This window comes from Pseudorasbora parva, chromosome 23 (assembly GCF_024679245.1).
Source record: "Pseudorasbora parva isolate DD20220531a chromosome 23, ASM2467924v1, whole genome shotgun sequence".
Lineage (NCBI taxonomy): Eukaryota > Metazoa > Chordata > Actinopteri > Cypriniformes > Gobionidae > Pseudorasbora > Pseudorasbora parva.
The window spans coordinates 22,498,181-22,526,096 of NC_090194.1; the positions used below are offsets into that span (position 1 = coordinate 22,498,181).

A 27,916-nucleotide genomic window follows, 5' to 3' on the forward strand; every position below is an offset into this window, starting at 1 on the left:
TCCTGGCTCAATTTATCCGCTAATATACAGTTTTCTTTCATTATCGTTAGTTATTGGTGTGAGTGTGCCTTCAGGGTACGTTTACACGACAGCGGTGTACTAAATTTTGCATACAGATGACAAGAGCACCAAGATATCCCAGCTTCATCCCTTATCCTAGTTTTGTGCAATAGGCCCCAGGACTGTTAAATCTGTAGACAGAAAGCGTGTGTTTGATAAGATGAAGTGGCGCCATCTCGAGCTCATGACAAATCTTGACGAGGAACTCAGCTCAAAACTTCTCCAAAAATTACACCCACTACTGAAATGTTTAATTTGTATTATCTTTCCACTTATTTTAACATAATACTACGACCTATGCTTGCAAATTTGTAGGCATTATTTACAACCATAAACACGGTTTTTTTTTTTTTTTTACTGCATTTATGCACGTAGCCTACATGATTCGAAGAGCTAGATAGCCTACATACATATTTCCGTGCTGGAAAAAATACGATCTTTCTTTTTAAGAAAACGGGGTCTAGCCTAATAAAAATAAGCTAAATGTCAATCAGAAAACAGTTCCTGAAAAATGATAATACAAATAGCTAATATACCGAAGAAAGGAAAAAAAAAACCTGCAGCCAGCTGCAATACCAGCGCTTCTATTTGGGAAAATATTTGATAGCCTACGGGGTAAAACCAGATGGACGAGGCAAAAATTGTGTTAAGCAAACTGGGCTAGGCTACGTGACTTTGCCTACAAGACATTTCCATTTATAGTTTTTTGAGGAGTTGCGTTTGTTTCTTCTTCAGACATGCAGTCTGATAATAAATTGATTCACATTAAACGTTGTTGTGGTGGTGTTTCAGATCATGTCCGCAAACTCTGTTTTAATTATATATATTTTCAAAATATTCATGACACCCTGAATATAGTTATACCAAGTCCCAAAGTATAAACTATGAGAGTTGGAACATTGACTTAGCGCCTCTGATTTAAGCTATTTAAAACGATGTAGACAGAAGTCAATTAATTGACATTTAAAAATATAGATTTTAGTGCTCCTGTTTACGCCATTATTTACCTTTAACTTATTGTTAAACTTCCTGATTCTACAATACTCTTGGATTGTAAATCTGCTCATTGAAGGAAACCCGGACTGTTTTTCGTCCCACACTCCAACCCAGTAGGTGGAGCATGTGATGCCCCCTTAGCTGGTTACCACCCGCCATAAATCGAAAAAGAAGAAGCAGCTCCTCTGGGACCATTCCGTTCACTCTTCCGTTCCGTCGCGTGATCGTCGTTGGTAAGAGTTTTTTAAATGCTGTGTCAGATGATGATAATAGCTTTTGTGTAAGATGATAGTGATGGGAAGAGGGCAGACCGAGGCTTCGTAAAGCATGAAACAGTTGAAGCAAATGTGCCGTATTGTGCCAAAGCTTGAAACAAGCCGACACCTGTCTCTACGATGACACCTAGTGGTCATGTGTGTATCTGAAATAACTTGGCCAATTATCTTTTTTAACATCTGTCTGTGATCTTGGTTTTGTAACCTGTAGCCTCATTGTTAATAACTAGGTGTTTTTTTTGTTGTTGTAAGTTTTGGAAGTCTCCCTGGAAGAAGAGATTTAATATCTCAGTGGGATCTCCTGGTTAAATAAAGGATAAATAAATACATGATGTCTCCATAAAGTTAAATGAAGACTGAAACTGCTCACAAGGAGACGTTGATGTGCTCGAACTCCAGTGTGATGTTCTTTTCAGCCTAAAAAAAAGCTAAATGGTTTAACATGGGTCCAGCAGTGTAGCAAGTGCCAAAGCTCTGAATGACCCATACCCCACATCTAGAGGCAGACCTTCTTGCAGGCTATTAATATATCTATCTTTATTACACGGCTCTGTGGAATACTTGATTCTGATTGGCCAATCGCACATTCCAGCAGTATGTTATTCTGTCTTCACGTGCTATCGGAATTATCGTAAATACTAGTTTCCTTGGTAAAAAATTACACTTATATCCCACTATTCAGAAGTGGGAATTATCAAATTTCCGATGGCACATGAATGCAGCATTATTCCCAGATAACAACCGCCAAACTGAATAACACGCTCATCCGGGTACTGCAAGTTATCTTGACCAGTACTACTGGTATGCTTAAAGGGTTAGTTCACCCAAAAAAGAAATTTATGTCATTAATGGCTCACCCTAATGTCGCTCCACACCCGTAAGACCTCCGTTCATCTTCGGAACACAGTTTAAGATATTTTATATTTAGTCCGACAGCGTATCTAAGTGTAGGCACACTATACTGTCCATGTCCAGAAAGGGAATAAAAACATCATCAAATCAAAGTAGTCCATATGTGACATCAGTTAGTTAATTAGAATTTCTTGAAGCATCGAGAATACATTTTGGTCCAAAAAAAGCAAAAACTACGACTTTTTTTTAACGTAGTTTTCAAAAACTACGACAGCATTGTCTCTTCCACGTTTGTTTACAAACCTCAAGTAAAGATTCAAATGGTCATGAATCAGCGTATTGATTCGTAATTTGGATCGCCAATGTCACGTGATTTCATTAGTTTGGCAGTTAATCTTACGAATATCTATTTGTCTAATATGACTTCTGAACTGTAATGTTACCAGAATTATAATCATACACTGTTTGTTCGTCAGCCAGAGGAGAAATGGCACCCTGACTGAGCCTGGTTTCTCCAAGGATGTTTTTTCTCTCCATTCTGGCCCTCAAGGAGGTTTGCTTCATTCATTGCCACCATTGCTTTGGGCTTTTGGCTTGCTCAGTTGAGGACACCTACATTTCAATTATGTTACCGATCTGCCCGCATTGACACTATATGATAATTGAAATTAGGTAGATAACATCACCGTTTTCACCAGAGCGGCTGTACAAAATCTGTTGCATTATTTTCATGTTAATCAATCAATCAATCAACTTTTTTTATATAGCGCTTTTACAATGACGATTATTTCAAAGCAGCTTCACAGTGTTAAACAGGACAATACAATTGATAATGGAGTTTACAGGATTGCAATCAAATTTGATTTGGCTGTACAGTCGTTCTGGAGAAAACAGTGATGTTATCAGCTCATTTTAATTTATCATAGAGCAACAATATTGGCAGATCAGTATTATAGTTTATGGAATTAAATAAGACCTAATTAATTCATTTTATTTGTATATTTAGTTGAATAATTTGGATCATAATTTTAGTGTCCCCAACTGAGAAAGCCAAGCCAAAGGCAACAGTGGTAAGGAACCAAAACTCCATCAGGGCAATGAGGGAGAAAAATAAACCTTAGGAGAAACCAGACTCAGTCAGGGTGCCAGTTCTCCTCATACACAAACAGTGTATGCCAGTGTATACAGGGTGCCAGTACACCTCATACACAAACAGTGTATGATTATTATTCTGGCAACCTTACAGGTCAGAAATCATATTAGATTGGAATATTCAAAATTTCTGAGTATCACGCAAGAGATGGGTTTATTTAGGATGGCGCGTCGATTACACTAGAGTACGAATACTTGAAAGATCGGAGTTATTGTGCCGGAGACAGGTTTTTTGAGGATGACATGCCGGTGAGGCAAATTCAGAAGAGACACCAATTGACACGGTCTCAGCAGACACTCCAGGATGTGTTGGTCATGTCCAGATGCAGTCCACCGAATGCAATAAACCCCGGGATAAACAGAGAGACTAACATTAGTGTGGATGCCACTCTTTTTATGATGTAACGAGTACATCAGGTGTTATGGGAAGTGTTCCCGGTTCCGGCTGACCTAGTTAATGCAGCCTAACAATCAGTCAATTGATCTGAATAATGAAAGTTAAAAATGTTCTATGTGTATGCCATAGTAAAGCGACGCACTTTTAGTCTAGATTTAAACTGACAGAGTATGTCTGCTTCCTGAACAATGCTAGGAAGACTGTTCCAGAGTTAAGGTGCTAAATAGGAAAAGGATCGACCGCCTGCAGTTGATTTAGATATTCTAGGTATTATCAACTGGCCAGGGTTTTGAGACCGCAATAGACGTGATGGAGTATAATGTGTTAAGAAAGAGCTCGCTTAAGTACTGGGGAGCCAAACCATTTCATGCTTTGTAAGTAATAAGCAGGATTTTAAAATGTATGCGATGTTTAATAGGGAGCCAGTGCAGTGTTGACAGAACTGGACTAATATGATCATACTTCATGGTCCTAGTAAGAACTCGAGCTGCTGCATTTTGGACTAGTTGGAGTGTTTTTATTAAGCGAGCAGGGCAACCACCCAGTAGAGCATTACAATAATCTAGCCTTGAGCTCATGAACGCATGTACTAACTGTTCAGCATTTTGCATCGAAAGCATGTGCCGTAATTTAGATATATTTTTAAGATGATAGAATGCGGTTTTACAGATGCTAGAAATGTGACTTTCAAATGAAAGATTGGTATCAAAGAGCACACCCAGGTTCCTCACTGACGACGAGGGCTTGACAGAGCAGTCATCAAGTGTTAGACAGTATTCTAGGTTACTACTTGTGGAGTTTTTCTGTCCAATAATTAAAAATTCAGTTTTATCTGAATTAAGTTGCAGGAAATTACTATTCATCCAATTTTTTATATCAGCTATGCATTCCGTTAATCTTGTGACTTGGTAAGTTTTGTCAGGGCGTGAGGAAATATAGAACTGAGTATCGTCAGCATAACAATAAAAAATAACAGCATGCTTCCTAATGATATCTCCCAGTGGTAGCATATACAGGTTGAAAAGCAACGGTCCTAACACTCAGCTTTGCGGTACTCTATACTGAACTTGTGGTCGGTGTGACATCTATTCATTTACTGCTACAAACTGATAACGGTCAGATAAGTATGATTTATACCATGCCAATGCAATTCCACTAATGCCAACATCAGAGTCTATTCAAAGAATATTGTGATTGTTAGTATCAAATGCAGTGCTAAGATCGAGTAACACTAATAGAGAGATACAACCACGATCAGATGATATGAGTAAATAATTTGTAACTCTGAGAGCAGTCTCAGTACTATGATACGGTCTAAATCCTGACTGGAAATCCTCACATATACCATTTATTTCTAAAAAAGGAACATAATTGTGAAGACACAGCCTTTTTTAGTATTTTTGATAGAAATTGTAGATTTGAGATTGGCCTTTAATTGACTAATTCTTTAGGATCAAGTTGCGTTTTTTTAATAAGTGGTTTAATTATAGCCAACTTAAAAGTTTTCGGTACATATCCTAATGTCAAGGATGAATTAATAATATTAAGCAGAGGATCTATGACCTCTGGAAGTATCTCTTTTAGTCGGGATAGGGTCAAGCATACATGTTGTTGATTTGGATGATTTAACTCTTATAGCAGTGAATGAGTGTAATTTTTCCTTAGTGACACTACAATGCTCTGTCTGAAGTGATACTGTAGTAGACAGCTGCATGGTTATAATTTTATTCCTAATTTTATCAATTTTACTAGTAAAGAAGTTCATAAAATCATTACTGTTTTATTATTGCTGTTTTAAAGGCCAGAGTGTGCTCGTTGTACCACGGCATTAGATCATTTTCTTTAAGTGCCGGGGAGAAACTATGTCTAAAGTGCTAGTAAAGAGAGAGTCAATAGTTTCTGTTGCAACATCAAGTTCCTCTAGGCTGTCTGTAATAATGAGGGGATGGAACTGATGTGGAAGATTATGTACAAAGCAATCTTTAGCAGCGGTTATAGTCCTGCTGTATTTGAAGCGAGGGGATGGCTTTGCTGCCTTAGCTAAATTAAGTATACATGATTCTAGGTAATGATTTGAGTAGGGATGAAACGATTACCGGTTTCACGATAAACCACGGTAAAATGTCCTGACGGTTAGTAATTTCGCTTAAAATTTAATTATCATTAAAACCGTCAGTGATTATCACGATTTAGAAAAGTCGCGGTAAATCCTGTTCAGTCTGGTGCAGGCACGCGCAGCACGTGACGCAACGGTGTTTTCTGAATGAGAAGAGATGACAGACGGCAGTGACAGCACCGGGAGATTTTCCAAGCCTTTTAAAATCTGAGGTGTGTGGCCATCAAATGACTTTTTTGACTTTTGTAAAAAAAGTCTATGAAGATTTGAGCCCAGGAGAAAAGTCAAGGGAAAATGAATCGAGGATGCTCTGGTCACCCAGTCTACAGCAGAACATGCTAAAAGAAAGTTACTGTAATAGGGGAAACACTTCAAATCTGTGAAGATTTGCGAACGCAAGGCAAGTGGACTTTGACCTCAATTCAAAACCTACGTCTAGGAAATAATAACGTGAAGCTTGAGCCAAAGATGAACGAACACGTTCAGACACTACTAGGGGGACATTTAAGGAATAATAATCAGGACCCCCGTCCTGATCAGATACATATAATAATAATAATCAGAACATTAACACCCGCCGGTTGTAACACCCGCCGTTAATAGCAAGTGTTCATCTAGTTGTCGGGTATAATGCACACAATTTGGATTTTTGATATTTAATAAAATAAACTGTTCATCATATGAAAATATTGATATGATTTATTTTACTGGGATACTGTTTGGGCTCATGCACAAACTATATGCTTGATTTAAATGCGTCATGCCTTGCTTTAAAAAGGGCACAGAGCTGCTTGATTTTTTCAAATATAAAACTTGTTTAAATGTTTTCAGTGTGTGCATTGGTTCTTTTTGAACACTATCTCATTTGAACAAAACCGTGATAATATTGATAACTGTGATAATTTTGGTCACTATTACCGTGATTTTCACGGTAATAGCCGGAATTTCCATACCAATTCATCCCTAGATCTGAGATATCATCGCTCTGCTGCAGAATTGTATCAACATTTATTCCATGTGACACTACTAGATCTAAAGTATGATTACAGCGATGAGTGGGTCCTGATACGTGTTGTCTAACTCCAATAGAGTTAGAACGTCTCTAAATGCCAATCCCAAAAATTTTCATTGTCTACATGGATATTAAAATCACCAACAATTAGGACTTTATCTGCGGCCAATACTAATCTTGATATAAAACCAGCGAATTCTTTGATAAAGTCTGTATTGTACCCTGGTGGCCTGTTTACAGTAGCCAACACAAATGTCAAACGTGACTTATCATTTACACTACACAACGTTACATAAAGCACCAAAACTTCAAAGGAGTTATATTTGAAGCTAGACTTCAAATATTAACACGGTGAAGCTGCTGTGAAACAATTGGACTTGTTAAAAGCACTGCATAAAATTAAGATGACTTTACCAGCTGGTGTCACTATGACTAACAAAAATTTTGCCGAAACATCAGACTTTGTCAGGATGCCACAAACTCAAGTTCAAAACACTCAAGATCTTTGAAATTTAACATCACTAAGGCTTAAGATTAAACTTAAACACATATGATGTTGTTTTGGTTCAATCTTAATGAGGAGTTAATCACAGTTTACTGTTGCCCACAGGTGGCACTATAACTGACTAAATATTGGCATGTAGACCACTACTGGTGCTTAGGCCCTTATTAAATCAACAACAATAAAATAAAACATACAAATCCCATTCAATTTTCCTTCTTTTTAAAACTAATTTTACTTCTTAAAATATGTAATATCTAATAGTAGTTCATTCCATTTTTCATTCCTCTATGCATGCACTATATCCTAATACTAGCCTATATCATAGTTCGAACTACACCATTCATGCTGCACAATTCACAATTGCAAAGTCGACTTGTGTTATTAACAATATCATAAATCATAAATATCAACAACTACAAAAAATTCAGTTTACTCCAGTATGCTTCTTCTGTGAGTTTATATTGCTGCTCACTTGTTTTGATTTCTTCACGAATGTCTCTCACAAAGAGACAGGCAGCGCGAGCCTCAACACGTCTTTGTTACCAGAGGCAGAGATACACTCCATTATCAATCGCTGTTTACATTGAAAATAATAATAACATTATTATGTTATTATAATAATAACATTATTATAATAATAATAACATTATTATGTTATTATCGGACGAGGAACTATCCAAGTCATGGAAGGCGCCATTTTCATCCTGCACTAAATTCTCTTTTTCTCCCGTGCTCTCGGTGGTCGATGGCGCTCAGGAAAAAGGATATCACGCTTTTCCTCCCCTCGAGGAAGCCGTCGCCTCACACCTTTGCCCGCCCTCCACCAGGGTATGGCAGTCAAAAGCTGTACACCCATCTAAGGCATGCCGCACTACTTCCAGCCTCGTCGGTTGAGTATACGCCTCCGCTGGCCAGGCTGCCTCAGAGCTACACTCTATGGCGGTGCTTCAGGTCTTCCAGGCCAAACTCCTCCATTCCCTGAATGAGTCTGTCCCTGACACGAGGCCCTGAAGGACCTGCGCGGCGCCACCGACCTGACCCTGGTCGCGACCAAGGCCAATGCTCAGGCGATTGGCAGATGCATGGCCAACTTGACGTTATTGGAACACAATCTGTGGCTTAACCTAACCAAAAAGAAACTTGGACTCGGACAAAACCGCTTTCCTGGACGCGCCCATGTCACCTTCAGGATTATTCAGTCCCTCTGTGGTAGGGTTCACAGAAGCGCAGAAGGCCTCACAGGCAATGCGACTTTTCCTGACAGCTTTCCAGCTCCTCCACTAGCTGCCACACTACAGCTGGACCACATTTCATACACAGCCAACGAGCCCGTAAACAAATGCGCTCGCCTGTATTCAAACGCTGTTTTCACAGCAACCCATATGAATCGCAAAAAGGATTTTTTCTTTGTAGGCAGTGTGCCAGCATTAAAGCATGTACCTCTACACTCAATCACTCCCCTATGTTCCCCAGCCCCCTGCATTCAGGTGGCTGGAAACACTATCCTCACAGTCAACAAGCCCATACACTTGCCTGTACACAAGCACCAATATTCTATGTCCCCAGACACTCTGCACCGCCTGGCGGCGGGAAACAATTCTCTGACAGTTACAGAACCTGTGAACAGACGCGTTCCGATAAGCGCCACCTTAACACAACACCGTCGGGCCAATGAGTCCCTGTTACCCAGAGACTCGCCCCACAAATTAATTTAGCCCCTGGCTTTGAAGGCCGAGGCCTGGCAGGCCATTCCCGGCATTTCAAAATGGGTGTTGAACATAATAGAACAAGGATACTCCTTACAGTTTGCTCGCAGACCACCGTGCTTTCGTGCCATGGTAGAGAAGATTGGTTCTTCACTGTAGATCTGGAGGATGCCTATTTCCACGTACAAATAGCCCTCCATGACAGGCCATTCTTGAGATTCACCTTCGAGGGGAAAGTTTACCAATACAGGGTGCTACCCTTTGGTCTATCTCTGGCTGCCCGCATGTTTACGAAGTGCATGGAAGCATAAACTGTCTAGAGATGAAAGGGGTCACGCTATCGCTAAGAGCTTTTATTCCGTACAAAAAGCACCACCATGTCCTGATCCGAACTGTCAGCAGGTCAGTGGTAGCCTATATAAATCATCAAGGTGGCTTAAGATCCGTCGGTCTCCACCCAATGGTGAAAAAAGTCCTAATATGGGCAGAGCACAACCTAAGCTCGCTGAGAGTGACTCGTGCCAGGCATTCTGAATCTGGGTCCGAACATGCTGTCCAGGGGCAAAGTGTCCCCAGTAGAGTGGTCTCTTCACCCACAAACGATTCAGACAATTTTGGCCATGTTTGGCAAGGCAAAAGTGGATATTTTCGGCTAACAAGACAATGCTCAATGCCTAATATATTTCTCTAAACAAAAGGACGTGTTTGCCCACAAATGGCCCAACCTTCCCCATTTATGCTTTTCCCCCAATCTGAATGTTACCTCAGGTCATAGAGAGGATCAGGGAGAGCAAAAGCGCCGTGCTTTTAATAGCCCCGCTCTGGAGAAATCAACCATGGTTCTCGCTGCTAAGTCAGATGTCAGACACAGCTCCGTGGCCAATCCTGCTAAGGAGAGACTTCCTCATGCAGGCGAAACGGCAGATCTGGCATCCCCATCCCGATCTATGGGTGCTTCACGTCTGGCCCATCAACGGGTACATGAGAACCTCTCTGAAAGTGTATTAAATACTATTTTTTGAAGCTAGAGCCCCCACGACCAGGCGGCTCTATTCAGGCAAATGGTCAGTCTTTTTGAACTGGTGTCAAGCACGAAGCCTGAACCCACATAATAGTGAAGTGTCAGAAGTGCTCACTTTTTTACAAGAGTTACTGTCGTTCCCCCTCCATGCTCAAAGACTATGTGGCCGCTATAGCAACGCACCACACTCAAGTGAATAGACTGTCACTGGGGAAGAACGATCTTATCGTGCACTTCATTAAAGGGGCTAGAAGCATAGACTGTAAAAAAATATGGACGTAGTATCCATGACGTCACCCATAGGATTCAGATAAGCCGTTCTGAAGCTTAAAGTAGGGGCGACCTGGGCTTTGCCATCTTGCGTGCGCATCATTGCGTGTCACTCCCAGATAAAAGAAAATGGCCAAAAAGGTGGGATGTGGGCGGAGCTTAGGTGACGCAATGACTATAGACGGCAGATAAATGACTGGTAACCACGCCCTTAATTATGCAGAACTTTGAGGCTTTATATAACGTAAACAAATTAGTTATAAAAGAATTCCCCCCCCCCCCCCCTCATAGTTGTCATGAAGGTCAAAATTATCCTTATAGGCCAAAACCACAATTTGTACCAGGCTGTAAACATGTTTTTTTTCTGCTGTAAAGTTGAGAATTTTAACATGGGGCTCAATGAGATTTTGCTCCCTTCTGGAGCCTGTCCCTAGTGGCCAGTTGAGGAATTGCAGTTTACATTACTTCCGTATTGGCTTCAAGAGAGATCACTGGAGGTTGCCGCTTGGCTAGAAGGCTGCACCCACCTCGTCCCCCTTCAGTCCCTATATGGGACATGTCCATGGTCCTGGATGCTATGAAGGGCTCAACATTTCAGCCTCTGCATTCAGTGAGCTTAAAGCTCCTATCACTCAAGACCGCTTTTCTGCTAGCGATAGAATCTGTTAAGCGAGTGGGCGACCTTGAACACGCTTTCAGTGAGCGCCTCTTGTTTGGAATTTGGGCCAAACGACTAAAGTCGTCCTCAAACCAAGACATGGATATTTACCTAAGGTGCTCTCAACTCCGTTCAGAGCACAGGTCCTTTCACTTTTAGCACTTTCATCATCGTTAGATGAGGAAGTGCTAATTTGCTCTGTTGTTCTCAGATTTTGTTGTTTTTATTATTATATTCAATGTAAATGTATCTCTGCCTCTGGCAACAAACTTGTGTTGAGGCTCGTCATAAGGCTGTCTCATTTCAAAAAAGTGAGTAGGACACTCCAAATGCGACCTTCAAATGTGTCCTTCTTTCACAGGAATTCGGAGTGTGCATGAGGTGTATCCTTCATGGCTAAAGATAACCCACAATTCTTTGCGTCTCCGTTAACAACCGTCATATTTTTTCAACCGTCTCTATTACCTCAAACAAATAGTTGTGGTAAACAGGATTACAACTGTTTAGTGCATTTTAAACGTTTAGAACAGTACATTGCTGTCAAGACAAGAAAAATTTCATAGTCATTTTCAAGTTATAAATAATTTTCTTTCATTCATATAACTGACGTGAGAGTGCAACGAGGCTGAACTTGTTGGCATAGCAACGAGATACTTCCTGCCTGTGTGTCCTACGAAGGACGTCTCGTTTAATTCTGATTGAGGAAACTCCGTAAACTGCATCCTACACAGGATGCGTCGTCCGGAGGACTGCAACCTTCGAAATTTAACGAAATTAGACACAGCTTATGGTTGGAGTGCCCATTGATTCATACTTCGAATTCGGACCGGAAATAGTAAACCATCCGGGTATCTTTGGAATACTCTTTTCAACATACTATGATTTGGGACATACTAATTCTATTTTCGAATACTATTTAGTATGGATAGTCCTTGTGTGACACCTAGTGGCGGAAAATGTTGGTACACTGCATGATAGGACGCAACAGGAAGCTCGTAAAGCAGTAGAAGAAGATACTCGTTTTCGGTGACCAGCGTTTAGAATTACGTCATTGTTTGCTGTCTAATCCTTGGAGTAGAAAAAACCGTAAGTTATTGAGAGGCTTAAAGATCGATGTTTAATGCTGAAAGCTAGCGCGATCTAGCGGCTATTATGCTAATGGAGCTGTGCGATCCTTTTCTTCAAGCATGTGATTGATATATATAAATATAAATATATATCGGTTGTTTAAATGTGTAAGTGGATGTTTGTGAATGAGGAAAATATCCATTGTATTTTGTGAACCATTTTGTAATTTGTATATTTGTGTTTCTTTTCAGTTTTACAGTAAAGTGTGCATCACATAAGCACAAAAGAAGAACGTGTGATGGAGCTTTATTTCTGTTAGCTATCTGTCAGTGCTTGGTTCAGAACATTATTGCCAGGACAGAATAATTAAAGTTTAAAATAATAAATCAATTACAAATTATGCAATTATTTATTTAGCACATTGCAACAATGCACAGTATAAAATAAAATTAAAACTAAAATGTTTAATTTGACCTCACTCGTGTACATTAAATAATAATGTACAGACCTATTGGCCTGCAGAAAGGTACAGAAATTAAATAAAGTAATCAAATGTAAAATAACTGCATATTTAACTTATTAAATTAAAGATTTATCCTTATTAAACTTACAACAGCTATTCAATCATGTCCTTATCTTTTGTTTGACATTAAACAGACAGCAGTAAAGGCTACTGCCCCTTTAAGACCGAATCCACGGTTGTGTCGTCTTTCTCGACTGTATAAAGTTCTCTTAAGGCATATACAGACTATGTCTGCTAAGATACTTATCAAGATGGACATGTTGACATACTTTTTGTATGAGTTTGTCCATTTAAGCGCAAGACTTGAAAGAGAACTCAATATTTGCCCGCTGCGAGACGTGTGCACGCTCTCGGATGATTGTACAGAGACAGATCTTTTCACAGCGCAAACGAGTTGAACATGAAGAGAAGTTTATGAAGAGAGATCATTTTTCCGTTTTCTTTTATTAGCGCTGTTGTTGTAGTGTATCAATTTTGCAACTATGCATTTGCACTCGTGAAAGGCGATTAACTAAATTACGTCACTGGTAGCAACTTGTATATAATTGGTTGATTATGACTGTATGTCATGACGTTGGTATTTCAGTCAACGTCTGCTTTTTATTAATAATCTGTATTGGTCTAAACACTTAACATGCCTTGATCATTTAATCAATAACCATTGAAAGAAAGGGTTTCCCACATCGACAACAGTGAAAACAGTCATGGCTAGCAGTAGCACCACCAGTGATGTCGACACGCCAGTGACCCAGAGTCCCAGCCCGGTGACAAAGATGAGCTACTGCTTCCGGTCATGTTGATGACACTTGCAAAGATGATTTGGGAAAGGATGAGCCTTTGCTAGTCAGATTAAGTTCGTATCCCACATGCTTATTTGGCTAGCCTAGAAATCTATACGCACCCTATGAATAATATGAATAATGTGTAAGGATTATTCAATTCAATTTGATGAAATTTTTGAATCTTGAAAAATGGCTTTTAAAAGGCTAAAAATAATATGAACATGGGTTTAAATATCCTGATTTTATTTAGGCCTTTTTAATGTCAAAAAGACAAACAGCATTAATTTTTAATTATCCTTCAATGTTCAGGAAATGATGGAAACATTTCATTTCAGTTAATGCAACCTCTAATTAAATTCACGCCCTACCCTACCCTTAAAAATCCTACCCTACCTTGGTTATTGTAATTAAATCATGATGACCACAAATGAACCATGGTTTTGCTACTCTAACCATAGTTTAACCATGGTATTTGTGTAAAAACTGTGGTTATATAAATGGTAATCAATTATTAATGGTAATGGTTACTACTACACTTTTACTATAATAAAATCATGGTTATTTTTCATAAGGTTAGGTTCTTTTGTTGCTCAATCCTACCATTATCGTTTTGAAATTAGAGTATACAGACCTTTTAATTGGGATGAAACTTGTATCTTCAGCTGCCGAATGTGTGCTCAATCTCCGTAGCGAAGATGAATTCTGCAATCTCTGGGACACAGTCACCGAAAGCATGAAATAAACATTTGTCACTGCAAAATGGAGTTGACAGGTAAACAAGTACTTGAATGAATATGCAGTTGAAGAAACAACTGGAGCCAACATCAATGATAAAGTGGAGCTACCCAGGCTGTAGTGCATTTCATTGAATATAATTCAAGGTTTGCCGCAACACTTGCTGCTCTTGACCCAGAAAATGAAATCCTTTTTGAATGTAAAGTCCATAAAGCCCATCTTGGATTTAACTAATTCTACCATTGTGGAAACGGAGTGCATTGTTGCAAAGCAATATATCGCCATCAAAACAGAGAAAAGTCAGCAGATGATAGGAGACTTCTCTCTGAACATCACAAAATACTTAAAGCGATAGTGTTTTGTCTGCACTAAACTCGCTGTCACATTCAGGGCCTCTGTGATAACAAATTTTCTGTGCTCAAGAGTAGTCAGCTGCAAATATGGCTTGACCCCAAAAAAATTCTAACAAAAGGTTTCTCAGTGGTTTACAGTAGTATCGGATGTACTTAAAAACATATTAACAGTTTAACAAAGTTTGACTCCAAGAAAGTCCCCATTTTCAAAATAGCGGCCATCAGGTCCTTAAAATGACTATTACTTACAAAGAAATTTAGAAATGTATTTTCCTGCATTTCCTGTCCAGTGGAAAAAGGAGCTGCTTTTTAGGCCAAAAATAATGGTTGACCGAGTGTGACCTGGTTGCATCAGTTAATGGTGAGATATTTTGCTAAATAAAATGATCTTGCCAGAAGAATTGCAAGATAACTTTTTGATGACTGTTTCAGTGGGCTTTTACGCATGCACAGTAAGTTGAATTGGACGTTTAATGACGTATAAGTATGGATTTTAAAACTTTTGGAAAACATTAGTGTGGACGTATGTAATGTAGATGTAGCCTCTGTTTTACCCCAAAACCTGACTTGTTTTGGCCTTTCAGAAATTGTAATTAACCCTATGACCTGCATAAAATTACATGAAAAGACAAGGTACATGGCAACTTGCTTCAAACTAATTATGAAAAATACTCAACAAAACTACCTAGCTTATAAATAAACTAGTTGTTACTGTAACCTCTGTGCTTACTAGTCCTGGGGCCTATACCATGAAGCCGGTTTAGCTGGCTCGCCAGATATGTTTAAGCTTAGTTTGTGCCAATCCTGGGTTTTAGGTACCACTAAAGTGGTTTAGCTTTTAGCTATGTTTATCGCCATAGTAACTTACGCTCCATGGCTAACCTGCTCCAGGGCAGGTTATGTTCTGGATAAGAGATCTCAAACTGAAATTGGGCCAATCAGCTGTGAGTGAAGTGACACACATCTGATGCAATAAAGTCACTGTTTCTGCTCCAAATTAAAGGTCACTATATAGCAAATCGTTTTTAAATACTAAAATGTCTGGCTTTTAACAATGCTTATTTATAATAATATTAATTTTGAATGATTTAGATGTAATTTCTGTAATTATTATACCCTTAATCAATTACAGATTTATAATTTTAGTAAATTAAAAATTAATAGGCACTTTGTTAAAATTAATATTAATAGCTTATATAGTCATACAAATAAGCTTTAAAATCAATAAACAAAGCTATTAAAAAATCTATTAAAAAGCTGACTGAGCTTAAACATTCAATTCTCTCTCTATATCAACTAAACTATCTTCATAAATTTTACTTGCATTGACGTATAATATTTTTTCTTTTAGTTGTCCTCTTTCATAGAGAGCTATTTTCTTCTTGCTGTGTAAATTTGTTTAAATTCTTAATTTATTTCAATCATGTAATATTCTGCAGAAGAGTGAAATGAATCTTGCTGCTTCTCTCGCGAGAAGTGAATCTCGTTGATCCACAGCGTGTGATTGGCTGTTCACTGCTGATGTCACCTGAACTCAGGATTAAAGCCTGAGTTGACAGAGAAAGCTGATGATCAGCATCATGGGACCAACAAAGTGTGAATAGATTGGTTTAGTTTTGTCAACTCAAAACTAATCCTTTAACCCTGAGTTTGTTAATCTATCATCATGGTACAGGCCCCTGGTCTCCACTTCATGATTGAGCTTTTAGGGCTCAACTTTAACTTTGATGATGATACATGGATGTTCACCGTGATCAGGTTAATAATACTATTTGTGGATTTAATCTACAGTCATGCTGCTCTCGCAGAAGCTCTTCAATGTTTGCGGTCTCATCAGACAGCTCTGCACCAGAACAAAGCTGCCCGTCCTCACACTCTTCACAAAGGTAAAAGTGCAGTCCTTCTCAGAAATCTCCCTCATGCAGGGATGGACATAAGTGTTCACCAATGAGAGAATTTGTTTGTCCTCTCAACTGCCGCATACAAATATCTTTTGTTATTAATAACTTAAAAAGCTGAATTTAAATTAGAGTTTAGCTCCAACCCTGATCAAACAAACCTGAGTCTTAATATTTTCTGTAGATTTAAAGGGTTAGTTCACCCAAAAATGAAAATTATGTCATTAATAACGTGAGATTGGCGATCCGAATCATGCTGAATAATAACTGTTCTATTCTTTATTTGAGGATTGAAAACAAACCCGGAAGAGAAGACAATGCTGTATAAAGTTGTAGTTTTTGTTATTTTTGGACCAAAATGCATTTTCGATGCTTCAAGAGATTCTAATTAACCAACTGATGTCACATGGACTACTTTGGTGATGTTTTTATTACCTTTCTGGACATGGACAGTATAGTGTGCATACACTTGCATACACTCTCGGACTAAATATAAAATATCTTAAACAGTGTTCCGAAGATGAACAATGTCTTACGGGTTCGGAACGACATTAGGGTGAGTCATTAATGACAGTATTTTCAATTTTGGGTGAACTAACCCTTTAAGCTGTGGATGCAGAAAGATTTACGAAAGAAAACAGACTTTGATGCAGAGAACACACTGCTGTCTTTTGGAAGCTTAAAGGAACACGCCACATTTTTGGGACTTTGGCTTATTAAGTGTATCCCCCAGAGTTAGATAAGTCCATATATATCATTCTCATCTCCGTGCATCCCATAACTCAGTCTGACACGCACTCTCGCTAGCCTAGCTTAGCACAAAGACTGGAGGTATATGGCTTCAGCTAGCCTATACTGCTCAAAAAGTGACAAAATAACGCCAACATTTTCCTATTTACATGTTGCTATGTGTATAGTCACAGCGTGTTAAATAACAAGGTTACATGAGACACAGCTATCTTATAAACATATACATATCCACTTCTGTGGAGTGCGGAGTGATTTGCTCGCAGCACATGAGGTCTTGTAGGTTGAGGGAGCTTCTTCACCACATCACTTATAGGCCCCAGATTGTCTTCCTGGTGTATTGCCTGGCATGATGGCTTTTCTAGAATTTTGAATATTTTTCAATATTTATGACGTTAAAGGGTTAGTTCACCCAAAAATGAAATTGATGTCATTAATGACTCACCACACTGTCGTTCCACACCCGTAAGACCTCCATTCATCCTCGGAACACAGTTTAAGATATTTTAGATATAGTCCAAGGGCTTTCTGTCCTTTGAATGTAAGTGTATGCCCACTTGCTGTCCATGTCCAGAAGGTAATGAAAACATCATCAAAGTTGTCCATATGTGACATCAGTTGGTTAGTTAAACTCTTTCGACAATATAATTTGGTCCAAAAATATGACTTTATTCAGCATTGTCTTCTCTTCCAGGTTTGTTTCCAAACCTCAAATAAAGATTCAAATGGTCGTGAATCAGCAAATTGATTCGTGATTCGTATCGCCAATGTCACGTGATTTCAGCAGTTTGCCAGTTTTAAACGTGATCCGAATCATGATTCATGACCATTTGAATCTTTATTTGAGGAACATGGAAGAGAAGACAATGCTGAATAAAGTCGTATTTTTTGTTATTGTTTCATTCTATCCCCCTACACTACCCCTAAACCTAACCCAGGCACAATTTATTCAGAAAGTACAAATATTCCTAGTGTTCCAAGGCCAAACGATTGATTTGTGTGAAGAAAATCCCCAAAAGTGATCAGTAACGTTGAGTCCATCTGCCAAAGATTACATTTCAAATATTGCTGCCGGAAAGAAATGTCATGTCAGCTTTGACAGCATTGGCTGGTGTATGTCTTGTGACAAATTGCGTCATTACATCAGCTTTGATTGTAAAATGCCATTGGTTCTCGTGTGTCTCGTGACCGATCGCGTCATTCTAAACTTGTCATATGTATCATTTGAAAGAGAAATATTAACCAGTGCGTGTGTTCTGTTCACAAAGGGGTGCTATCATCATTTCAACAACTAAAACATTAAGATCAACTCTAAAGATATCGTATGACTTTAGAAGACTGGGAATGCAACATGAGTTAATACTTTTATACTGTTTTTTGGTCTGTTTTTGCAATAAATACATGTGACTGTAAAATTTTTTGCCTTTTATGTGTTTTATATTGTTGGAAGTTTGTAGGTTTAGGGTAGGAGTGGTTAGATGCTCCAAAATATAAAATTAGGCTATAAATATAAATTCTGTGAGATCAGGTTGGCGGAATCACATGGCGTATACATACATGCAGAGATGATGGTTCGTTTTAGTCGTAGACATACACGCGGAATCACACGGCGTAGACATACACACCGAAAGCTCAAAATGCGTACAGATAACACGCCACTTGGCTTTAGAAAGTGGCGTATATGTTTACTCAAAGTCATGATGTCATGTTGTCTCCTTCATGGTCAAGGAGGAATTGGAGGGGCTTGAAAACACAATGGTCATATGACCACAAATATATTCTGTTGATCGGATCCAGGGGTGTCTCACATTATCCCACTCTAGGGATGGCTTGATACCACAATTTTGTCTTCAGTACGGTACAACAATCTAATACCGAAGTACCAATATTAAAGGTGCCCTAGTATGAGTTGAAACAATATGTTAAATTGTTCTCTGATATCTAGATAGAGGGTATGGGGCTTATATAAGGGCAAACATTGTCCAGATACAGTTTTATAGGTCCATTTACAACCCTATAATTGTCCCTAGGATGTAATGCTCTGTTTTTGAGTCATGAATATTAATGTTTAGCTCGGCTCTGATTGGCTTATTTCAGCAGCTCACAGCAGTTCAGCTGTTTAGCCCGTGAGTCCTGACAGTCCTGACAGAACACAGACCGACTGAATGAAACTTTAAGCAGAACAACTCAAATGGAGATTGATAAAATGCAGTCTACTTGTTTATTGGTGTTTTCAGATCATCCACGCGCGAGAAAGAGCTTGCATTCGTGCGGTTGCTAGATTTCAGTCATTTAAATCCTCCAAACAGAGCTTTTCTGTGAAAGGCGGGAACCGGCGAACGTTCAAACAACTTTTATTAATTCAAAATAAATAAACAAAACGAAAGTAAAACCGCGGGCAGCCCCTCACGGACGACTGCCCGCGAACACACAAAATAAAACGTGGGCAGCCCCTCACGGACGACTGCCCACAAACACATAAACAAAACATAACATAAAATCCAGGCCTGGTCCTCTCTCGTCTTCCGCAGCTCTTGTTCCTCCTTTTATGCTGGCACTCGTCAGCTGGCACTTGTCAACATTAATCACCGGCCCGCTCTCGCGGTCCCTTGCCCCGCTCTCGCGGTCCCTTGCCCCGCTGCCTGTCACACCACATACCCCCATCGCCCCTCGCAGGCCGGGGGGCACTCCCGAGACTGCGCTCTACTCCCCTCCCCCCTCTCCCGGGACAGAGAGGCGAGAGAAATGTAGACGGGAGCACGAGGAGCCCGCGGACGAGAGAGGGGAGAGAGGGAAAAAAAAGAAAGAGAGAGAAAAAAAAAATTCTGGTCCGGTTCCCAGACACACTGCCGTTCGGCCCTCCGCCCGCCGAGAGGCTCTTCCTCGCAGTGCTGTGCGATGGCACTGGATGCCAGGTGGACAGCTCGATCCTCCTCCGCCCCCTGGCGGCCGGCGGTGACTCCTCCTTCCGAGGGACCCGGCAGCGAGCCCCGCGCTCCCTGCTCCTCCCCTATCAGGCGGATGGCAGCAGGCTCCGGCCCACGGCAAGCGCGGCAACTCCTCCGCTCCCTCTCGGACGGCAGCCACCCCACCTCGACCCAAGGGCATGGCAGCGAGGTCTCTGTCCCACCTTTCTCGCTCCAGCACCATCGCCTCGGGCAGCCCTCGCGGTCCTCATTCATCCGCGCTGCCCGACCTCCTCAGCACCGCGATCCCCCTCAGCAGCAAGGGCTCTTCGACAGCATGTCCCTCCTTCCCCCCGGGTTTTGGCACCAGCCAAAACCGCGGGCAGCCCCTCACGGACGACTGCCCACAAACACATAAACAAAACATAACATAAAATCCAGGCCTGGTCCTCTCTCGTCTTCCGCAGCTCTTGTTCCTCCTTTTATGCTCCCGTCACATGGCCGCGAGACGAGACCGGTGTGCCACGCAGCTGGCACTCGTCAACATTAATCACCGGCCCGCTCTCGCGGTCCCTCGCCCCGCTGCCTGTCACACCACATGGTGTTTTACCTAAACATGTCTAATCTGGCAACCACATGCACACAAGCTCTCTCTCTCTCAATAAACAAGTAAGCTGCATTTAAGAAATCTACATTCAGTCTACATTTTAGACATGTCTTTTTTGTCCACGATATTGCATATTTATATAACGTTAGTCACAATGTAGGCTACGCAGTGACTGTGATGTACTCTTAATACAAGCATGCAAAAACATCATAGGCCTACTTCAGTTCTCAAAAATATAAATATATAACTTATATTTTTACAAAATGAATAGCCTTGTCAAATGACTGTCGTTTTAACTTATATGGTGGAAAAGGAGACGTTTGCTAGAAGGATTGAGTGAATGATCTGTAAGCAACGTATCTATGGTTGTATTTTGTAATACAAAATAATATTAGCCTTTGTCATTAGACGCGCTATTTAGTTTTGAATGGTACTTGGAGTTTCCTATTGTTACTGTACTAGCATCTTCCGTCATCTAGACAATGCGGTCCCTCCGCATGCAGTCCCTCCGAAACTTTCAATTTAATCAGAAATTGTTTAAACAGCTTATCAATAAGTGGATAAATCACTACTTACTGCTTGCAGGATTACAGTTGCCCCTTTCTTCAGTTTAAGACGCTGAGCGGAGCTTGCTTGAAATGGGCCGAACAAACGAACGATTTGTTGTGGTATCCGATTATAATAAACCTCAACCATGACTGTTGACATATAAGTCCTCACATCTCCTGCACAGCCTGGATCATAATGTGTCCCCGAGCTGCCATTTTTGCTATCCTCAAGTGTCGTTTGATGATTCGGCTTCGTCAGTTCCACCTGACAATGAACATGTTTGGACAGATGCAAATGTTGGGGGCGTGCATATAAATGATCCCCAACGCTTGCGTTACGGTTGGGTTTATGTTGAGAAGCACTTTTTTCCATGGTCTTTTTGATTCACGAGATTTACATAAGAAGTAGGAGGCAATGGTGTTTGAGACTCACAGTATGTGATGTCCATGTACTGAACTCTTATTATATCACTATGGCAAGGTTAATTAAATTTTTCATTCTAGGGCACCTTTAAATCGATACCACAGTCTCATATTGGCGCGGGTATATTGTGCGAGAATAAGTACAATTATGCAAGTTTTGAGTTATAAAGTGGGAAATTACCACAAATGTTTATTAGTAAATTAATCAACAAAGATTATCACATCAAATCAGTCATTGTAAAACTTTCTTGTAAGAAATAATTTCAGCAAAAATCTCTCAAAATTAGCAAATTGCTTCTGGCTTCAGAAGACATCACACACTAAATCAATCTGCATGCTCTGATTCAAAATTTTCATGTTCATTTCGAGGCGGCTAACGGAAATCAAATTAGGACATGCAAGCGATTTTATTATGATATTATGAGATCTATGTTGTTGTCACATTTGCCATTTCTCGTCTGTTTAGGTAGCGCAGTGCCATCTACCGGAATGTGCAAAATCATGATATCGTACCGTTTTAAATAAAATAAAATAAAAAGGATCTTTGGTGGTATACATATATTGATTCTGAAGTAATATTCACAGTACACAATACAGACCACTGCTGCATTCTGGATCAGTTGCAAGGGTTTGATAGTGCATGCTGGAAGGCCAGCTAGAAGAGCATTACAATAGTCCAGTCTGGAGAGAACAAGAGCTTGGATCAGGAGTTGTGCAGCCTGTTCTGATAGGAAGGGTCTAATATTTCTAATGTTGTATAAGGCAAATCTGCAGGACCGGGCTGTTGCAGTAATGTGGTCAGTGAAGTTTAACTGGTCATCACAACTCCAAGGTTCCTGGTTGTCCTGGAAGGAGTTATGGTTGATGAACCGAGCTGAATGGAGAAATTCTACTGAAGTGCTGGGTTGGTTGAGTTGAAGGTGATGCTCCTTCATCCAGTCAGAAATGTCAGTCAGACAGGCAGCTATATGAACACCGACTCTAAGATCATCTGGTTGAAATGAGAAGTAGAGTTGAGTGTCGTCAGCATAGCAGTGATAGGAGAAGCCGTTTTTTCTGAATGACTGAGCCTAATGATGACATGTAGATGGAGAACAGAAGTGGTCAAAGCACTGAGCCCTGAGGAACCCCAGTAGCTAGATGATGTGACTTAGACACTTCACCTCTCCATGTCACACTGTAGAACCTACCTGAGAGGTAAGACTTGAACCACTGGAGAGCAGTTCCCGAGATAACATCTTCTTAAGTGTTGACAGGAGGATCTAGTGGTTAACTGTGTCAAAAGCAGCAGACAGATCCAGCAAGATGAGTACTGAGGATTTGGAATCTGCTTTTGCCAGTCTCAGTGCCTCAGTAACGGAGAATAGGCAGTCTCAGTCGAGTGGCTGCTTTTGAAGCTGGATTGGTTGTTGTCCAGGAGGTTGTTCTGTTCAAGAAACATAGAGAGTTGATTGAACACAACTCGCTCAAGTGTCTTTGCAATGAAGGGCAGAAGAGATACCGGTCTGTAGTTTTCTAAAAGTGCAGGATTCAGAGAGGGTTTCTTAAGCAGTGGGGTTACCCGAGCCTGCTTAAATGTTGTGGGAAAAGTTCCCGTGTGAAGAGAAGTGTTGACAATGTAAGTGAGTGCAGGAGTAATTGAAGAAGAAATGGCCTGAAGGAGGGGAGTGGGTATAGGATCAAGCGGACAGGTAGTGGGGTGATTGGAAAGGATAAGTTTAGAAATATCTTCCTCGGAGAGCAGAGAGAAGGATTGGAGCATGTGTGTGTTAGTTGTTGAGATGTGCGTGTCAGATTGCGGTGAGGAGAACTGGCTGCTGATGGAGGTGGTTTTGTTTGTGAAAAATTATGCAAAATCATCAGCTATAAGAGTTGATGAAGGAGGAGGAGGAGGACAAAGAAGAGAGGAGAATTTTTTGAAGTGGGCGAGAGTCAAAGCAATTGTTGATTTTATTGTGGTAGTATGTAGTTTTAGCAGTGAAGACATTTGTAGAGAAAGAAGAGAGAAGAGACTGATACAAGTTAAGGTCAGTAGAGTTTTTAGATTTCCGCCATTTCCTCTCTGCCGCCCTGAGTCCAGAGCGATGTTCACGGAGAACATCAGACAGCCAGGGGGCAGTTGGGGTGGGGCGGGCTGGTCTGGATGAAAGGGGGCAAAAATTGTCTAAGCAAGATGTTAGAGTGGAGCAATGAGTGTCAGTAGCACTGTAAGTGTCCAGTGCTGAGAACTAAGCGGGTGGAGGGAGTGAAGATGAAACCATATAGTGGATAGGCGAGAGGGAGAGAGTGAGCATAGATTACACCAAAAGCAAATCTTTATAGGAGTTTATGTTGTGCCAGAAGTCAGTATGAGGTTAAGACTGAGTAGAAAGTAGTCTGAGGTGTGCAATGGAGTAACTAAAGTGGTGTCCGTGGAGCAGTAGCGAGTGTAGACAAGGACTAATTGGTTACCTTGTAACTGTTTTACTGTTACTTTTGTCCCATTAGCTTGTGGTGCATGCAATATTTGATTATGCCACTAGGGAGTGCTCTAGCCACTGAACTACCTGTTAGCATAAATAGGAGAAGAGAAGAAGCAGGAGGTAGGAAGGATGTGTTAACCACATTGTGATAACTTCTCAAAAGATTAGCTTGTGTTTGTACCCGGTTTTGAGGAACTTCTAGTTCTTGAACTCAAATGTAAGTACTACTGTTATTTGTCTTGTTTGGATGCATGATGTTTGGTAAAGTGCATTTAAATATGTTATGTGTAAATGTGTTAGTGGTGGCACTAAGTTTTTCTGTTTGTTTGATGCAGAGGGTTCCTTGAGTAAGCATGAGGAAACTGCTCAACTAAATAAGAACTTGTACAAAGAACTATTGAGATTCAACAATGCCCTGAACATCCAGTGTTCTCTGTATGAAATACTTCAGCTTATCTACAGCTACTAGGAGTCCTGGTCACTGGCTGATGTGGATTCATCAGTAATGATCTCAAGTACTGTTCCATCTCACTAACAAAGACTGAGCTCTTAGTAGCCAAGGAGTTACTATAAAAGACAGAACTTTTGGGGGGGTTCATTTGCATCTGGACATTAATGTGTTGTGTATCTGAGGGTATGGTGATTGGAAAATAAATGACTCATTGAAACGTAGAAGTCTCTGGTCCCTTAATTGTTTATGTAACAACTAGAGTGCTTTTAAAGGCCGATGTTACAACCTGATTTGTGAGTAGCTGTAGTAGATACAACTTGAGGTCAAATGAGGTCCTTAGAGTGGTGAACTCTGTGGCTAGGTGTTTATCAAGATGGATTAGAAGTTAGAAAGTAACACATTCAACTCCTCCAAGAAGTTACCCAGGTGACCTGGAGGACGATAGACCACTACGACATGGATTTTAACAGGATGAGTAATAGTGATTGAGTGTGATTCAAAGGAAATGCCAGATAGAGATGGTAGGGATCAAATTTCCAATCATTTGAGATAAGCAAACCAGCACCCCCACCCCTCCCAATTGGGCGAAGGGTGTGTGAAAAAGTAAAATTAGTTGAGAGGGCTGCAGGAGTGGCAGTGTCCTCTGGTTTAATCCAGGTCTCAGTTAGGGCGATGAGGCTGAGCTATGAATGAGTCGCGATAGATGAAATAAAGTCTGCTTTGTTTACAGCTGACTGGCAATTCCAGAGACCGATTGGAATAGAGTAAAGTAGCAGAGGATTGAGGTAGACTATGCAGATTTTTAGGATTTCTGCGTCTTGCGAGTACAGAAAGTGATTTACGAGTGCTAGTAGTAATAGTAGAAATTTGAAAGCACATGGTGAATACTGGTCAGGGAAAAGGCCAGATAGAAAAAGCTGAACACAAATAATGAAAAGGAAAATAATACTCAAGTGCCTTGTCGGGGTCCTTGCTCGGGAGGAGTTGCAAAGTAAAGAGTTGAAGTCTTTACACTCATCGGTCTTCACACGAGGGCTACCGCTTCCATTGCCGCGGACTATCACTCTATTTATACTCACCTGGGTATAGTTATTGAAAGCAGCTGGGAACGCCCCCAACAGACGCATTGACCCACGTGAAAACAAAAGCGAACAACTCCCCACACACAGCGAGCCTACACCAGTACTACTAATACACGATAATATACTACACAAACAAACTTATCTAACAACAGCTGAGCAAACAATCAAATGAGAAGTTACAAACACTTACACAGTAGCTGTCCTTTTGGTAAGTGATCGTCTTAATGAGTGAGTCATCGAGTTGTTCATTCAAATGATTAATTCAAAACGCTGAATCATTTTTCAACTTTTTTCGTCGGTGAAATCATGGGTGAAATAGAACAAAAAGGTTGTTTGGGTCTAAAATTTAAGTAACTTAATATTAATTAGGCTACTTGTTTATTGAACTACTCCATTCATGCTACACTTCACGATTGCAAAGTCGACTTGTGTTATTAACAATATCATAAATTTATAAATATCTACAATTACAATAAAACTCAGTTTTACCCCAGTATGTTTCTTCTGTGAGTTTATATTGCTGCTCACTTGTTTTGATTTCTCTGCGAATGTTTCTCACAAAGAAATGGGCAGCGCGAGCCTCAACGCGACTTGTTAACATAGCAGAGGCAGAGATACACTGTTTACATTGAATATAATATTCAATGTAAACAGTCGCTGAAAACAGCAACAAAACAATCTGAATCATTCTTGCGTTTCTGGTTATTTTTATATTTTATTTGTCCGGTCGGGAAAGTAAATCTCTCCTTCATTTGTCCCAGACGAAGAATGTCAAGCCATTGGCTTACAGACAGCCGTGTATTCTCTTGTTACCAATGGTTTGTCTGTATGTGTATTCAGAGGCAGTGAGCAACGGGCTTTCAACATAAAAATAAATGGCCCCACTTTATATTAGGTGGCCTTAACTACTATGTAATTACATAAAAAATGTGTTTAAATTGTATTGCAAAACACTTCTGCTGATATTGAGGTGGGATACGGGTAGAGTTAGGGACAGGTGTGGTGGTATGGGTCAGTTTAAGGGTAGGGTTAGGTGTAAGGGAAGTGTCAACTGTGTAATTACAAATGTAACTACAGAAATTAATTACAGATGTAATTACAGGTATTTTTTAAAATACAAGTACAATGTAAAAACATGTATGTACACAATAAGTGCATTGTATCAAATTATTAATTACAATGTTAGTACATAGCAGTTAAGGCCACCTAATATAAAGTGGGTCCAAAAAAAAAAAACTATGTTATTGTGCAATAAAATAATTGTCAGCGTTGATTAATTAACTTGCCCAGCCCTAGTTTTTATACTGTTGTCTGAGGTCAACTAATGACATTTGTGTGGTTTTTACATCTAAAAACATAACTAATAAGTAACAGGCTATTTTCTACACTGATTTTGAGGTTCTCTCCAAAACACTGGGTTTTGTTTAGCGTGCCCACTAGAGACTTGGAAGTTCACGCCCACGGCTAGGATTGGATAAGATTTGCATATTTAATGAGCTTCAGCTACTATTATAGGGACTACTATTAGCCTACGTATAAAAAAGACATTTTACTCACATAAGTTTGTTGCACCATTCCTGTCAGATCCAATATTCTGATCCAATATTATTTAGATTCTTTTGAGAATCTGACCATTATGGCCATATTGCTTCCATCAACCTGGAGATTTGGTATTGTATTATGTGCGTCTCATGCTGTGAGCTCTGTTACTGCACTACTGCACGTTTTGTTGATGTGTGTCTTCCATATTGCATGCATATCAAAAACTCCACACTGTAGAAGTAGTAAAGGTATCAAGACCACAGTTCTGCCTGGTCAGTGTGCAATAAGGGACATTGATTTATTAATGTAAGCATAAAAAAAGAGCAAAACAGAGTCCTATTGAGATCACTATGGCTATTTTCAGGACCCGTGCCCATTGTGTGATGAAGCAAAAGAAGTTCTTGAGCCATATAAACATAGGGTAAGACAATCACTCTGTTCACAGTGTTCTCATATTTATTTGATCACATCTGTTTAATGTGTTTGTGCCATTCACTGTTTCAGTTTCAGCTGCAGGAGGTTGATATCACCCTCCCGGAGAATAGAGTCTGGTTTGATAGATACAGGTATGACATCCCTGTCTTTCATTTAAATGGACAGTTTTTGATGATGCACCGTGTGAACTCAACACTCCTTGAAAGGCACCTGGATAAAGCCACTGCAACTGGACAATAATATCTGGAGATATTATACAAACTTTATTATACAAAGTCAAATGGGAAACAATAAAAACTGTGTATAGTTTTAGCCTGTTTCCATGAAGTATAAA

General features: G+C 40.1%; 1 protein-coding gene and 1 long non-coding RNA gene across 2 annotated transcripts; both read left to right on the forward strand.

The window, feature by feature from the left end:
• The first annotated feature begins 1,159 nt into the window (after positions 1-1,159).
• c23h5orf63 (chromosome 23 C5orf63 homolog) lies at positions 1,160-27,916 on the forward strand. The gene is made up of 4 exons (XM_067433386.1): positions 1,160-1,289; positions 16,273-16,367; positions 27,512-27,568; positions 27,652-27,916. The coding sequence occupies exons 2-4, from the start codon at positions 16,275-16,277 to the stop codon at positions 27,820-27,822; spliced, it is 321 nt and encodes a 106-aa protein (XP_067289487.1). The 5' UTR covers positions 1,160-1,289; positions 16,273-16,274; the 3' UTR covers positions 27,823-27,916.
• LOC137062807 (uncharacterized) lies at positions 24,234-24,747 on the forward strand. Its single transcript, XR_010901282.1, has 2 exons — positions 24,234-24,289; positions 24,408-24,747. It is a non-coding gene; the product is annotated as an uncharacterized lncRNA (long non-coding RNA).